The 13023-nt window shown below is 32.9% G+C and overlaps 2 protein-coding genes across 3 annotated transcripts; one reads left to right on the forward strand and one right to left on the reverse strand.

The window, feature by feature from the left end:
* Window positions 1-580: 580 nt before the first annotated feature.
* On the reverse strand, window positions 581-2202 carry LOC9301691 (nitrile-specifier protein 5). Its single transcript, XM_002865571.2, has 2 exons — window positions 1806-2202; window positions 581-1701 (listed from the first exon to the last, which is right to left on the reverse strand). Exons 1-2 carry the CDS (start codon window positions 1833-1835, stop codon window positions 751-753), a joined length of 981 nt encoding a protein of 326 aa, XP_002865617.1. The 5' UTR covers window positions 1836-2202; the 3' UTR covers window positions 581-750.
* A 7760-nt stretch (window positions 2203-9962) lies between these two features.
* Window positions 9963-11434, forward strand: LOC9301692 (formin). 2 transcript variants are annotated; one of them, XM_021015978.1, is made up of 2 exons: window positions 9963-10697; window positions 11063-11434. In XM_021015978.1, exons 1-2 carry the CDS (start codon window positions 10248-10250, stop codon window positions 11105-11107), a joined length of 495 nt encoding a protein of 164 aa, XP_020871637.1. In that variant the 5' UTR covers window positions 9963-10247; the 3' UTR covers window positions 11108-11434. The 2 variants fall into 2 exon arrangements, with proteins under 2 accessions (XP_020871637.1, XP_020871638.1); XM_021015979.1 differs by having other exon boundaries at window positions 9966-10697; window positions 11077-11434.
* Window positions 11435-13023: the final 1589 nt, after the last annotated feature.

Consider the following 13023-nt stretch of genomic DNA (forward strand, 5'->3'; position numbering starts at 1 on the left):
GATAACCAGATTAAAGTGATAACAACGAAAATAACCAATAACAAAAATAACAAGTTTTCTCACTTAATAAAAAACTTACAGAAACAATTACATTGGCGATTCTTCACCGCCGCAGATGCCGAATATGGAGGATTCGATTTTGCCGACCAACAAAATTTGCTTGGCCACTATCCATCTGGTTTTGACGATACTTTGCGAGCAATTTCGAGAGACGCCGGAGAAATTGTATCAGAATTTGATGGAGAGAGAGAGACATATCAGAAACTTCAAAAATTTTGGATCTCAAATCCATATGAGCCGTCATAAATTAGTGCATAAGAGTTGGTACGGTGGCTTGCCAGAGATGGGACAAGTCTAATGATGGTGTTCGTGATGGACTATGTGTCGGAGCTGTCCAGATTTGAAGGAGGAAGTGACGAGGAGAGAGGTTTCACAAATAATCACACAATTATTAAAAAAGGTTAGTTTTGTTTATTTACACCAGCACAGTAAAGTACAACAGTACATAAATGTGTCAGTTAATTTCTCATTCGTCTGAATACATATCATCATATTACCCAATTTTAAACAACAAAACAACTTTACTAAAAACAAATTGGAACCAAACTTAATAAAATATTTGGAATAGGTAACAAATTGTCACCACATAGCTCAGACACTTAGCAGTTACATATCATCACCACATAAACTCCTTAAAGCAACACATACACACACTAAGCAGTTTACAAACGAAAGACACAAAGCAACTCATTAATTGACATTAAGACGAGAGAAACCCCAAAACACCAAATCATCAAGCCTCTCGTTGGTCGGACTATTACCACCATGAACCAACAGACCTTCCTCACCATCCTTAACCGCAGCCGCAAACGCGCACCACCCGCGTGGACTCGGCTTCTCCTCCTCGTTCACATCCACAATCTTCTCCCACACTAATGTCTCTGTATCAAGCTTGTAAATCTCTCCAGTCAATTTCCCAGCTCCCATGTGCATCAACTCATGTGGCTCTTCCTCCCCACCATAAATAACAATGTATTTCCCATAAGAAACCGCCGGAAACACGCTTCTCGCCGGCGGTACATCCCCGGTAGTCTCCACAGCTTTCCATTGCTCACTAGCCAAATCAAAACAATGAATATCACCCAATTCATTACCATCAAACCCAAACAAAACCCAAATTCTCCCTTCCACAACCACAAGTCCCGGTGCTCCTCTGCCTTTACAAGCTTCCCCAGCCGCCGGATACTCAACCCATTTCCGGTCAACAACATCATACGCATGAAGCGTATTCACACGTCCTTTAGCAGTAACACCACCAAAGACATAAACTTTCCGATCATCACCAGCCATTGAATGATAGCTACGACCAGGAAGCCCTTCCTCAACCGGAGACAACAATTTCCACTCATTAGTCTCAGTTTCATACGAATAAAGACCATTGTACCTCCGTTTATCATCACGGCCACCGTAGACATAGATCGTTGAACCGATCGTGACCATTGAGACACCAAAACAGGGGAAAGGAGCCTCTCCGGTCGCAGGAGCTATCGACCATTCTTGAGTCTCAAGATCGAAAACGTAAAGATCGTTGTCAATATGGATCGTTGGCTTAAGTTCACCACCAAAACAGTAAACTTTGTTACCAACGACGGTCATGGCATGTGAGCTTCTAGCCCCAGGACCAGCTCCTTTTTGACCCACCTGATTAACATAATCAAAATCACATATTAAAGATCCAAGAACCAAATCAAAGAATATAAATATCGTTAATTTATAATCTAGAGATTGAAAGATTGAATCTTTACCTTAACCCATTTGTTCTCCGCCGGACACATTTTTTTTTTTTCGTTACTCACCAGAAAGATTATTTTTAGAGAATGAAAGAAAAAAGTTTTGTGGCTGTTGTTGTTGATGCTGTTGCGTGTACTTGATTTATAGGAAAATGTGGTATCAAGGGACCACAAATTAAAGTTCAATGTAAAGTAGGATTTCTCTTAATAAGAAACGTCTAATATTAAAAAAATAAATGGAGATACGTTACCATGTATGATACTATTTCTTTTTTAATTGTGACAGATTGAAAAACATTTCTGTAATACTACGAGACGTGTTCTTTGGCTTACTTATTAAGAAAAAAATCTTGATTAAATTAATATTTTTAAATTTTTTTGTTTATTTCTAGAATTAGGTGGCATAGTCGTAGTATAGGATAAGATTCAACAAGATATTTAAGAAGGTAAATATATTAAAAATCATTCTTCAGTATTTTTTTTGTAATTACTATTCGTCAATTCCTGTCAATACATGTTCTTGTCCTGTTTGAAAAATCGGTAGGCGCTAGTCGGACATTCGGTATGGACCTAACGATTAATTAGAAAATTGGATTAAAATCGAGGATTAATCGGGGATTAGTTTTAGGGTTATTTTAATATTTTAAAAATATATTAATCTAATATTGTTTTCAAAATGATAGGAAACACATAAAAATATATTTTAAAGCAAAATTTATGATTTTTTATTAAAAATTAAGAGTTTTATTAAAAATTTGAACATAAATTATTGTAAAACATCACAAACTTCCAATTAAAATGTTTAAATAACAGAAAAAAAAAGTTGTGTTATACTTGCAATTAAAAAATAATCAGGATATGTAAGAATAAGCGGAAAATAATCGGATTAGACGGGAATTAATCGGATTAGGCGGAGAGTAATCGGGTGACTGATTTTTTAAGGGATTAATCATTAATCGAAGCGGAGAGGGTGGACCTAACAATTAAGCGGGGAGTAATCGAGCTAGACCAAAATTTTTAGAACAAGGGTTCTTGCCCATTTATTCAGAATCTCTAATTGTTTTTTCAACTTTGTAACAGTATTATTATACGTGCTATGCAATTTGAGTAATTGTGAATAGAGTGTAAGATGATATGATGTCCACGGTGTGGATCTCGTGTAAACGTGGCGGTGCTTATCTTTATGGTTCACTTTTGATCAGAGGGTCACATGCGACTTTTATTATTAAGAAAATAAAAAAATGAAAAAAAGAGAGAGAACAAAAGCTTTCGGACAAAATTAAACAAAGGAGAGAAAAAGCTTAAAGGAAAAAAAAGAGAGGAAAAGAAGGAATGCATGTAGACAATGTGAACAAGAATCTGGTGAATAATTCAGGCAACATTAATCTAGGCTATACATTGGGGCCAAATTTAGCAGTTTCAACTTTCATTTATACTTTAACCCATCCCTCTAATTAACGAAAATTTTGTTGATATTTTTCATCAGCATCAAACTCTCAAAATGTATAGGCTTCTAGTCTAGTAGTCTTTATTAATGAATCCTTGTTTTTTGTTTGTTTGATATTGAATTCACTGAATAGGCTTTTTGACAAGGTATGCATTTCAACTCTATGGAAAGTACGGAAGAGTAGACGACATGGCGAAGTTCCAACTTTATCCACTCAACGGATCGGAGGGATAGTCCAAGCAAGTCCGCAACAGGTTAGCGTCCATTAGAGAGCAAAGAGATCGAAAGTATGAAGGGTGTATGGCGCTTTGGTTTGCATCACGATAAGAACGAGTTCGACTTTTTGGTTTTTGTTTTCATGAACATTGTATTATAACCATTTTAACACAAACACTGCACTAGATGCAAAACAGTTTTTGTTGAATAAATTTTACATTTTATTCTAAAAAAAAAAAGAAATTGAATTTAGTAAATATCGTTAAAATCTTGGCAAAAAATCACATGAATAAGAATATTCTGACATATTCTAAATTAATGTTTCCATCTCTAAGCAAAGAAACAAAAGACTCCATGTAGTTCCCGACATTACCATTTTATCTTCCGCCTATAAATCTACTCTAACCCCCGAATTAAGGCATATATTTTTCTATGAACCGTGAACTTGATAAATTGATATTTGTAAATATATATTATGATTGTCAATTCTGATCGACAAATTAAAAGGTGATACAAAAAAAAAAAAAAAAAAAAAAAAATTAAAAGGTGATACTTGTATTTTTTCCAGGTTTTATATTCAAGGCATGGCTTAACTATATTTGGTGGATTTCAATGAAATATCTTTTATTATTTGTTTTTTAAAATAAACCATAACACCCGTTAAAAATTTACTATTTTAGATCGTAAGCCATGTTTTGATGGATTTCTCCAAAAGAGGTTAAGCAAGTTAGAATACATTGAATTTCTAGGAAACTTATGTGGAGCCAATAGAATCGGCGATAAAACCTTATTTTATAAAAATGGTGAACTTTTACTTCCACATCGTTGATATATGTGTCACAATTAATCTATTTATAGTTTAACATGACATTTATCACTAGACATGGACCTTAGGTTACATGGCTTGGAATGGCATTATAGTTTCCAAACTTGATCTTTAAAGAGATTAAGGTTCACACCCATTCTAATTAAGTAGATTTTTGTTTAATTGAGTCAGTGAGTCCTTCTCTCTTTTTATATGTTCTACTGATGGACAGATCTTAAAATCTGAATTTCATCCGGGTCCACAAATTTCTAAAATTTTGGGATATGCCATTTTTCACTAAAGAATTAGTTAAGTGGGAAACAATTAGAGATGTATGAAATAATGCCTTACACAAAGAGTTTCATACAGAATCCATATATAGATCATTCAATTTATATCTTGATCCCAATCTTATTCGGATGCCTTTTAACAACACATCATGAGCCAAGAGTATTCTCATCGATCCAAAAGATGGGAGATGGATTTTTTCTTTCATAAACAAGAAGTGATACAAATTTTTACCATTCAATTAATCTTCTACAGTGAATGTAGTTGTTGAGTAGCTCACTTATCGAATTTTCTAATAGACCTAAAGCATTACACCATTTATACGTGCTAAATGTGAGTAATTTAGATAATTCCTGATCTAAACCTAAATGGAAACTTCTCTTTAAATGGGAACTACTAAACGGATAAACCATTATCACTTGGTTGATGGAGGATGTTCGCTTGCAAGAAATTGACATCCGTAAGAAATCTACTCTTATATTACAAGTTACCAATTAAATTTTTTCTTTTTGGTACAGACCAATATTTATAAAACTGAAATTATCTCTAAAGTTGTTTAGCTAACAAAGGTTTATTAAAAAAAATTAGAAAGATCAAACCTGTGTTTGGATTTATATATTTTCACGCGATCCAATCAAGACATCAATTACATCTTTTAGAATTCCACCATAAATTGGTTATTTTAGCTCGAGATTTATTAATGTAATTCTATAGATTTAAATTATTATAATAATTATTTTTAAATTTATTCTACCTATAAAACTAAAAAGTTATTTTATTTTCCCAAAAAAATTCATGAATTGATTATTTAAATGGCCATAGTAATAAAATTAAGAGTTCTACCACTAAATAAATGGGGAAAATGTCATTTAAATCATCAGTTTACCATTTTGATGGTTTAAATCATGAACTTTAGACCTGGTGGGTTAAATCCTTAATTTAATGTTATTCTCATTGACAAAGTCAAATGATGCACATCGCTAACTGGCTAAACGGATTAATAAGACGATATCATCGCAGAACTAGCACTTCGAAGCCATCACATAATTTTTCTTCTACACCAACATGGTTTTCATCTTCTTCTTTGTCAGATTGCTCTGTTTAGCCAGTTAACGATGTGCCCCAATTGGCTTAGTTTACGAGAATTCGTGATTAAATTGAAAGTCAACATAAAATTGAGGATTTAAACACCAGGTCCACATAAAATTGAGGATTTAAATTACCAGATACATAGTTCATGCTTTAAACCAACGAAAATGGCAAACTGACGATTTAAATGACATTTCCCCCCTAAATAAATATACTCTGGAGAGATGCCTACCAAAAACAAGAGAACAAAAGTTGTTCACATGCGCTTTTATCAACAACAAACAAGAGATCAAAAGCTGAAAGGTAAAAAAATAACAAAAGTGAGGAGAGTGGGAATGAATGGACGTGGACAATGTTAACTTGAATCTGGTCAACAATCCAGGCAACATTAAATGTATGCTACATTCGTACAAAATTTTGCACTTTCACAACTTATAATTAGCCATGATTTCGACCTTCGAACCCCTAAAGACTTCTAGTCTTACTCATAACTCATGAAATCGATTAACTCATGTTTCTTATATATTAATTTAGAGTGAATTGTGTGTGATTTGGGAGAGTGAGAATTCTAAAGCTTTGTAGATTGACGTGGAACGGTGTTGAATAAGCGGAGCGAATGGAATAATTGTGATTAGTACATAACAATCGGTGCAAAATTAAAATGTTTTTAATTGTATGAAAATATAACAAACGGTGCAGAGTAATAACTTGATAGAAAAACAACAACAAAAAATAAATACAAGTTTTAGACTTAAACATAAATTATATGACTTGATTCTAGGATCGGACCCGCGGTCCACCGCGGGAGAATATTGGTTTACATACGTTGATTTTAATATTGTCCGTGTTTTAAGTAGAATGAATCGTGTAGTGTACTTATAAATATTCATAATAACGAATTGTAGAGAAAATGTTAAATTATTTATAATTAAACCGATCATATTAATTATGATTATAAAATAGAATTTTATGTTTTAGAATTCTAAAATTAGATGATTAGGAATTAGAGCAGTCAAAATAGGTCAAAAACCGTCTCGAGCCCAAATCATCTCACTATGGGGCAGATTTGGGAAAATATATTAAACCCATAAAATAAACGGGCAACATGGATTGATTCGTAGTGGATCATAGGTTTTAATCGGTTTTCGTCCGCGGGTTGGCGGATCAGCCCGTATGTTAGTATTTATTGATAAAAATATAATTTATTCAACATTTGGTAATTTAAAAAAACTTTTAATAAATGAAATTATAATATTTATAAATATAATGATATATAAAATTATTTTCTCTAAAATTTTTTAATTTATTTTAGTAGTATTTTAAATTTTCTTTACTTTAAAACTATTTAAACAAAAACCCACGAACAACCCCGCAAATCAGCATACACATTCGCGGGACGGATTTGTGTTTCATATATGCTACCCGTGGGTCGTGTGGACCGACTAATTATATGTCAAAATATATTTTGCCTATCACAAAATTATTTTCTCTAAAATTTTTTAATTTATTTTAGTAGTATTTTAAATTTTCTTTACTTTAAAACTATTTAAACAAAAACCCACGAACAACCCCGCAAATCAGCATACACATTCGCGGGACGGATTTGTGTTTCATATATGCTACCCGTGGGTCGTGTGGACCGACTAATTATATGTCAAAATATATTTTGCCTATCACAAAACGGGCTTAACGGGACGAATCAACTCGCTTTGACAGCTCTAATGGGAATATTATTTAGGCATACAACAAAATAGAATTTGGACATAGGAAAATGGAATATGTATCTTATTTGTTAGATGAGAGATTGAAACTTTGAAAGGTGAAATATAATGATTGAAAATTAATTATTATTTTTCATGATTCACAAAATTTAATAAATATTTATTATCTTGTTGAATAATTCTAAAAATCATATTCAAAAAATCTTTATAACTTTAAAATTAAGGAGGGGTTATTGGATCATTGATTTGAATAGAATTAGAAATCCCTATCACATTTGGAAATTCACACATAATCCACTGATTTTAAAATCAAACAATGTGGATTTGAGAATCAAATAAAGTTGATTTTAGAGTCAAATAAAATGGATTTGAAAATCATAGAAAAGAGATTATAAAATTAAAACATGAAATTTTTTATGATAAACAAAATAACCTATCATGTTCTCATCTATGAACTCTGAACTGAATTACTCCACATGTTTGATGCTCTTGTTTCTCTCCACTGATTGTTCTCTCCACACATATGGGAAGATATCAAAAAAGTCCATAATTTGGAAAAAAAACCGTTCGTTACGATGCGGTTAAAGTGATTCACCAATTGGGGATGAAAGAAATCTTTGTTAGTATGTCTACTAATGAACGTCATGGTTGGATTAAGCGTAACATTATGGAATGTTAGATTAATTTTTATTTGTTTTCTAGTATTGTTGGTTTTCTAGAATTTTTCCTCTAGTCTTGTTTGGTTTCGAAAACCTTCCTTTGTTTTCTAGTATTTTTGATTTTTATTATATGATAAAAATATACTTTTATATGAAGGTGTTTCATGATTTTTGGTATTAGCAGTTTTTTTTTTTGTGATCGATATGGTATTATACGAAGATGTTTCGTGATTTTTGTATTAGCAGTTTTTTTTCTTTTTGATATTCAAAACATTATGGAAAATAAAAACTACTAATATTTTTTTCTTTTCAAATCCACCCAAATAACTAGGTGGAACCCAAGGATTTCAATCTCTCTATTTATAACTAAAACAGATTTTCAAATCCATTCAAATCCAATATGAAATCAAATCCATACTCAAATCTTCAATATTGAATAAAGGGTGATTTGAACTAGTATTTGTAAATCATAGAACCAATAACACATGATTTTTATAAAGATTTTAAAATCAATGATTGAATAACACATGATTTTAGTTAGATTTCCAATTCCATTCAAATCAATGATCCAATAAACCCCCCTAAAATTCTTTGGTAAGCTATCAGTATGACAATACCATAGTTTCGATTTAATCTAATTAAATTAAAATTAGTTACATGGATTTCATATCTATTTAATTTACACGACCAAAATAAAAATATTTTTTTAATTTATAAAATAGATGGTTTAGTTGTGACAAATTTTCTAGAAATCAAGTAAGATATATTTCAATTAATGATAATTGGCTAAAATAAGCAAAATTAATGACAAAAACGTTGATTGTTATGGAATTAGTCCCAAAATATATGTACAAATATATTATACGTAATTAATGTATAGTATTGTTCGGAATATGCTTTTATAATTAGTTACCATAAATACAATCAGATTTTATTTGATTTCCATAAATATTTGATTTTAATTCGATTTTATCAAATATTAATTAGAAATCATATTAAAAAAAAAAATTCAAAGATCCGATTTCAGAAGTTTGGGTCAATTTTCTGATTTTGACCTAACCCATTTGCATTTGTACTTCTCTTTTAATGGTATGGAGATTTAATTTACACAACCAAAATAAAAATATTTTTTTAATTTATAAAATACATGGGTTCGTTGTGATAAGTTTTCTAGAAATCAAGTAAGATATATTTTAATTAATGATAATTGGCTAAAATAAGCAAAATAAATTACAAAAACGTTGATTGTTATGGAATTAGTTCCAAAAATATATGAACAAATATATTATACGTAATTAATGTATATATTGTTTGGAATATGCTTTTATAATTAGTTACCATAAATACAATCAGATTTTATTTGATTTCCATAAATATTTGATTTTAATTCGATTTTTTTATTATTAAATATTAATTAAAAATCATATTAAAAAAAATTCAAAGATCCGATTTCAGAATTTTGGGTCAATTTTCTGATTTTGACCCGACCCATTTGCATTTGTACTTCTCTTTTAATAGTATAGAGATTATTCGGAGTATTTTGGTCATCAACTAGGTTGCTATATACATGGATAACATGTTGATCGAAATATTTATAGAGAATACTAACGAACTTCATGGCCTCCACAGAACCAGTATAAGACGGCCTCATGTGGCTTGTGCACTATCTAAATTTCTAATTATTGGCTCTCTTGCTTTAACAAAACCACCAAACATGTAAGATTAGTTTTCTTGGTTTCTCGGTTTAACAAATCCACCAGTCAACTCACAATTTTTCTTTGCATATTACAGAACGTTTCGAACAATGCCGTCCCATGAGTTCGATGCATCCATAATGAGACAACTATTTAACATGAGCTGCCTTTTGAATATTAACTGAGACATGGTTAATTTTATTTTTGTGAGTTATATAGCATACAACGAATAGTCAGTCGTATACACATGTTGTTGTTTGGTTTGCGAAACCAGAATGGTTCGAATTTCGCAATGAATATTTAACTAAGAACAAACACACAGAATTTGTGGCGGTGTTGAGAGTTCGCCCTAAAATTCTCTCCCAGGCACGAGAACCGAGGAGCCGCTCCTCTTGACGAAATGAGCTTTTTCTTCCGGCGTTGCTCCTCCGACAACGTCTTCTCCTGATCGGTGCTTGCTGCTAAGGGGAGATCTCTCAGGTGGACCTCTTTGTCCGGTGACGGATCTGTTTTTCCGGCGAGTTTTTTTTCACCTAAGATGACGTTCTCTCCTCTGTCGACTTCGAGCCGCTCTAGTTGCTTACCGATGTCCTCGGTTGCTTTCCTCAATCTGAGGCCCACTCGTGCACCACCTCCGGAGCCTCCGTCTCCGCCGACTCCACCAGAACCACCAGATCCACCAGACCCGCAAATCTGCCTCTCCTTTGGTGAATCTCTTTCTCAACCGCCGAGCTTCACTTCCTTCAGCACGTTTGACTCACTCCTCCAACTCTCCTCCGCCAGAGCTAGCTTTCCGTCGACGACGAGTCTTTCTCACCTGCCAGCAAAGGGGCCCCTCACTGTGCAGCCTCCCGACGAGTCTCCTTTTGCAATCTGTTTCGGAGATCTTGATGCTCGTCACTGCCCAACCTCTTCAACCATAGCCTCCTTCAATGATGGTTGTTATCTCATCGACGCCTACACCTTCCCTCCTCAGACATTCCCCCAAGTATGCTCTAGCTCTTCACACTCTAATTCTTTTAGGATGGAAAGAATTATTTGGATGTTCGTTGAGTTTTTGGCTTTGGTTTTGTGGAACTCTGATCTGGCTTATTCGGTTTTGATGGGCTTGGATACTCTTGTGTCTACATTTGTGCTCTCTTCTAGCACTCTTATCGCTTTGATGCGATCACTTACTGCAGTATGCAGAGTTTATCTCGATTATGCTTTGTTAGAAGTTGTCTCGTGGCAGCTTGGACAAAGATGTTTGAGTATTGACAACCGACCAGTTAACCTGGTTCTTTGGGGTTTTCAAAGCCCTCATCTCTCCTCTAAGGAGCTTATTATCCTCCCAAATACTTCACTTGTGTTTAGTGGTATTGTTACAGGGAGCATTGTGTTCAAGACTGTTCTACTTGATGTAGAAGCGAGGATCATTGTTCAAGATTGTTCTCGTTCAGCTTTTGCTGACTGTTTGGCGTCAGGACTTATGGAGGCTTTGTTTTCTCCTCCTTGTGGTTTCAACAAGAACTTCCAAACTAAAGATGTTTGCTTTGTTGGATGCTCGTGGTTGGATGCCTCTTTGGTAGAACTTTTTAGTTCACCGTTATCCCAAAGTCTCATTTTGAGCTTTGTTGTTGCTGTTAGCTTTTACTCTTGCTCGACCTCTATGTATGTCGTTGTTTCGGTTTATCCGGCTCTTTGTAGCCATGTTGTATCCTCTCTTAGTAGAGGTTAAACTCATTTCTATTATATGATATGCTTAGTTTGCCCGAAAAAAAAAAAAAAAAAAAACAAACACACAAATCATTCTATTTGACAAGTCAAACTGATGACATGCTTTTATTATATCCATTAGAAAATTCGGTGAAATGGTCTATTTGGCGGCTAAACTCGGATCGTTGTCTTTATTCGATTTTTTACATTTTGTAGTGGAACAGAGGATTTTAAGATACATTTTGCTATATAGATTTTAAAACATTAAACCTTATTCTCATTAACGTTAATATTAAATCTCTTAGGGACTTACATGTATCCACAATTTATCACAAAAAATATTAAAAATTTGACTAAGTAGCAAATCAGCGATCAAAGATCATCAAATATCATCATAATTTCTTCAATGAAAAATGAAATCTGGGTAAAAGTTCACGTTCAAGTTACAATTCTAGAATTTGAGATTCATCAGAAAACCCTAACCATAAACTTATTGAAGCAGACAAAACCCAAATCGCAAGAGAGTCTACCATTCTAGCCTTCGCGATTTGAGCGATTAGAGAAGATAAATATCGAAAACAAGAAAAGGAAAACCTCCAGGATTGCGATCGTACCGTAGTTTAATCGAAGATGCACAATTGAATCGGAGCAATCGACTTGAGTCTCGAGTTATCCAGAGATCGTCGAGCGATCATCGTCGTCGCCGATATTCTTCCCGAGAGAACAGAGGTCACAAAACAGATTCCTTTTATTTTTCAGGTCACTTATTTTGTTAATTAATGAGAAATTTAATAATTAATACTACCGTCGTTTATACAAATGACACTAATCTGCTTTTAAATTTAACTATTCAAGTCACTTGATAAACCGACCTTAATAAAGTGACGTCTTCCGCAATATTTTTGTAGTGAAATCTTAAGGATTTTGTGGGAAAAAAAACCTCCAATTCGTTCATTTTTACAACTTTACCCTCTATCTCCAAAAAATGCAAGTTAATCATACGAAGCTCAAAATAATGTGCAATATAACTCTTATACGTATATTGTAAATGTTTTTCCTGGTCACATACATTAGATTTTTAAAATTCTAAAAGTATAGTTGAACTCTTCATCGTAAGGGCTTCGATTTGATATATTATTTGTCAAAATTTTAAAAACTTGACTGTATCGAATAAGGGCTATATTGCGTATTATTTTGGATTTTGTAAGATTAATTTGCATTTTTTGGAAATAGGGTAAAATTATAAAAATAAGCGAATTGGAAGTTTTTTTTTGCACAAAACCCAAATCTAAACAAAAAATAGTATGCCAAAAATAAGATAAATGAGATGGGCTTTGATGGGCTCAATCAGGTATAAATGAACCGATTATTGTTCTCAGTGAGTATTTCATCTTATGCAGATCTCGTTTCATTGAATCTGTATTGTTTTTTTTTTTCCTTAGTTTCTTATGCCTTGAATGGTTGTGGTTTTTCTAGTGGTTTTTAGTTTTATTTTTTCCAAAAATCTATTTTATAACAATTCAAGATTTTACAGAAATAGTTTTCCTAAAAATAGGAAATCTAGTTTTTGTGTGTTTCTACACTTTTCAAAGAAAAACCAAAATCCATATTTTTGGAGT

This window comes from Arabidopsis lyrata (assembly GCF_000004255.2).
Source record: "Arabidopsis lyrata subsp. lyrata unplaced genomic scaffold ARALYscaffold_8, whole genome shotgun sequence".
Classification (NCBI taxonomy): domain Eukaryota; kingdom Viridiplantae; phylum Streptophyta; class Magnoliopsida; order Brassicales; family Brassicaceae; genus Arabidopsis; species Arabidopsis lyrata.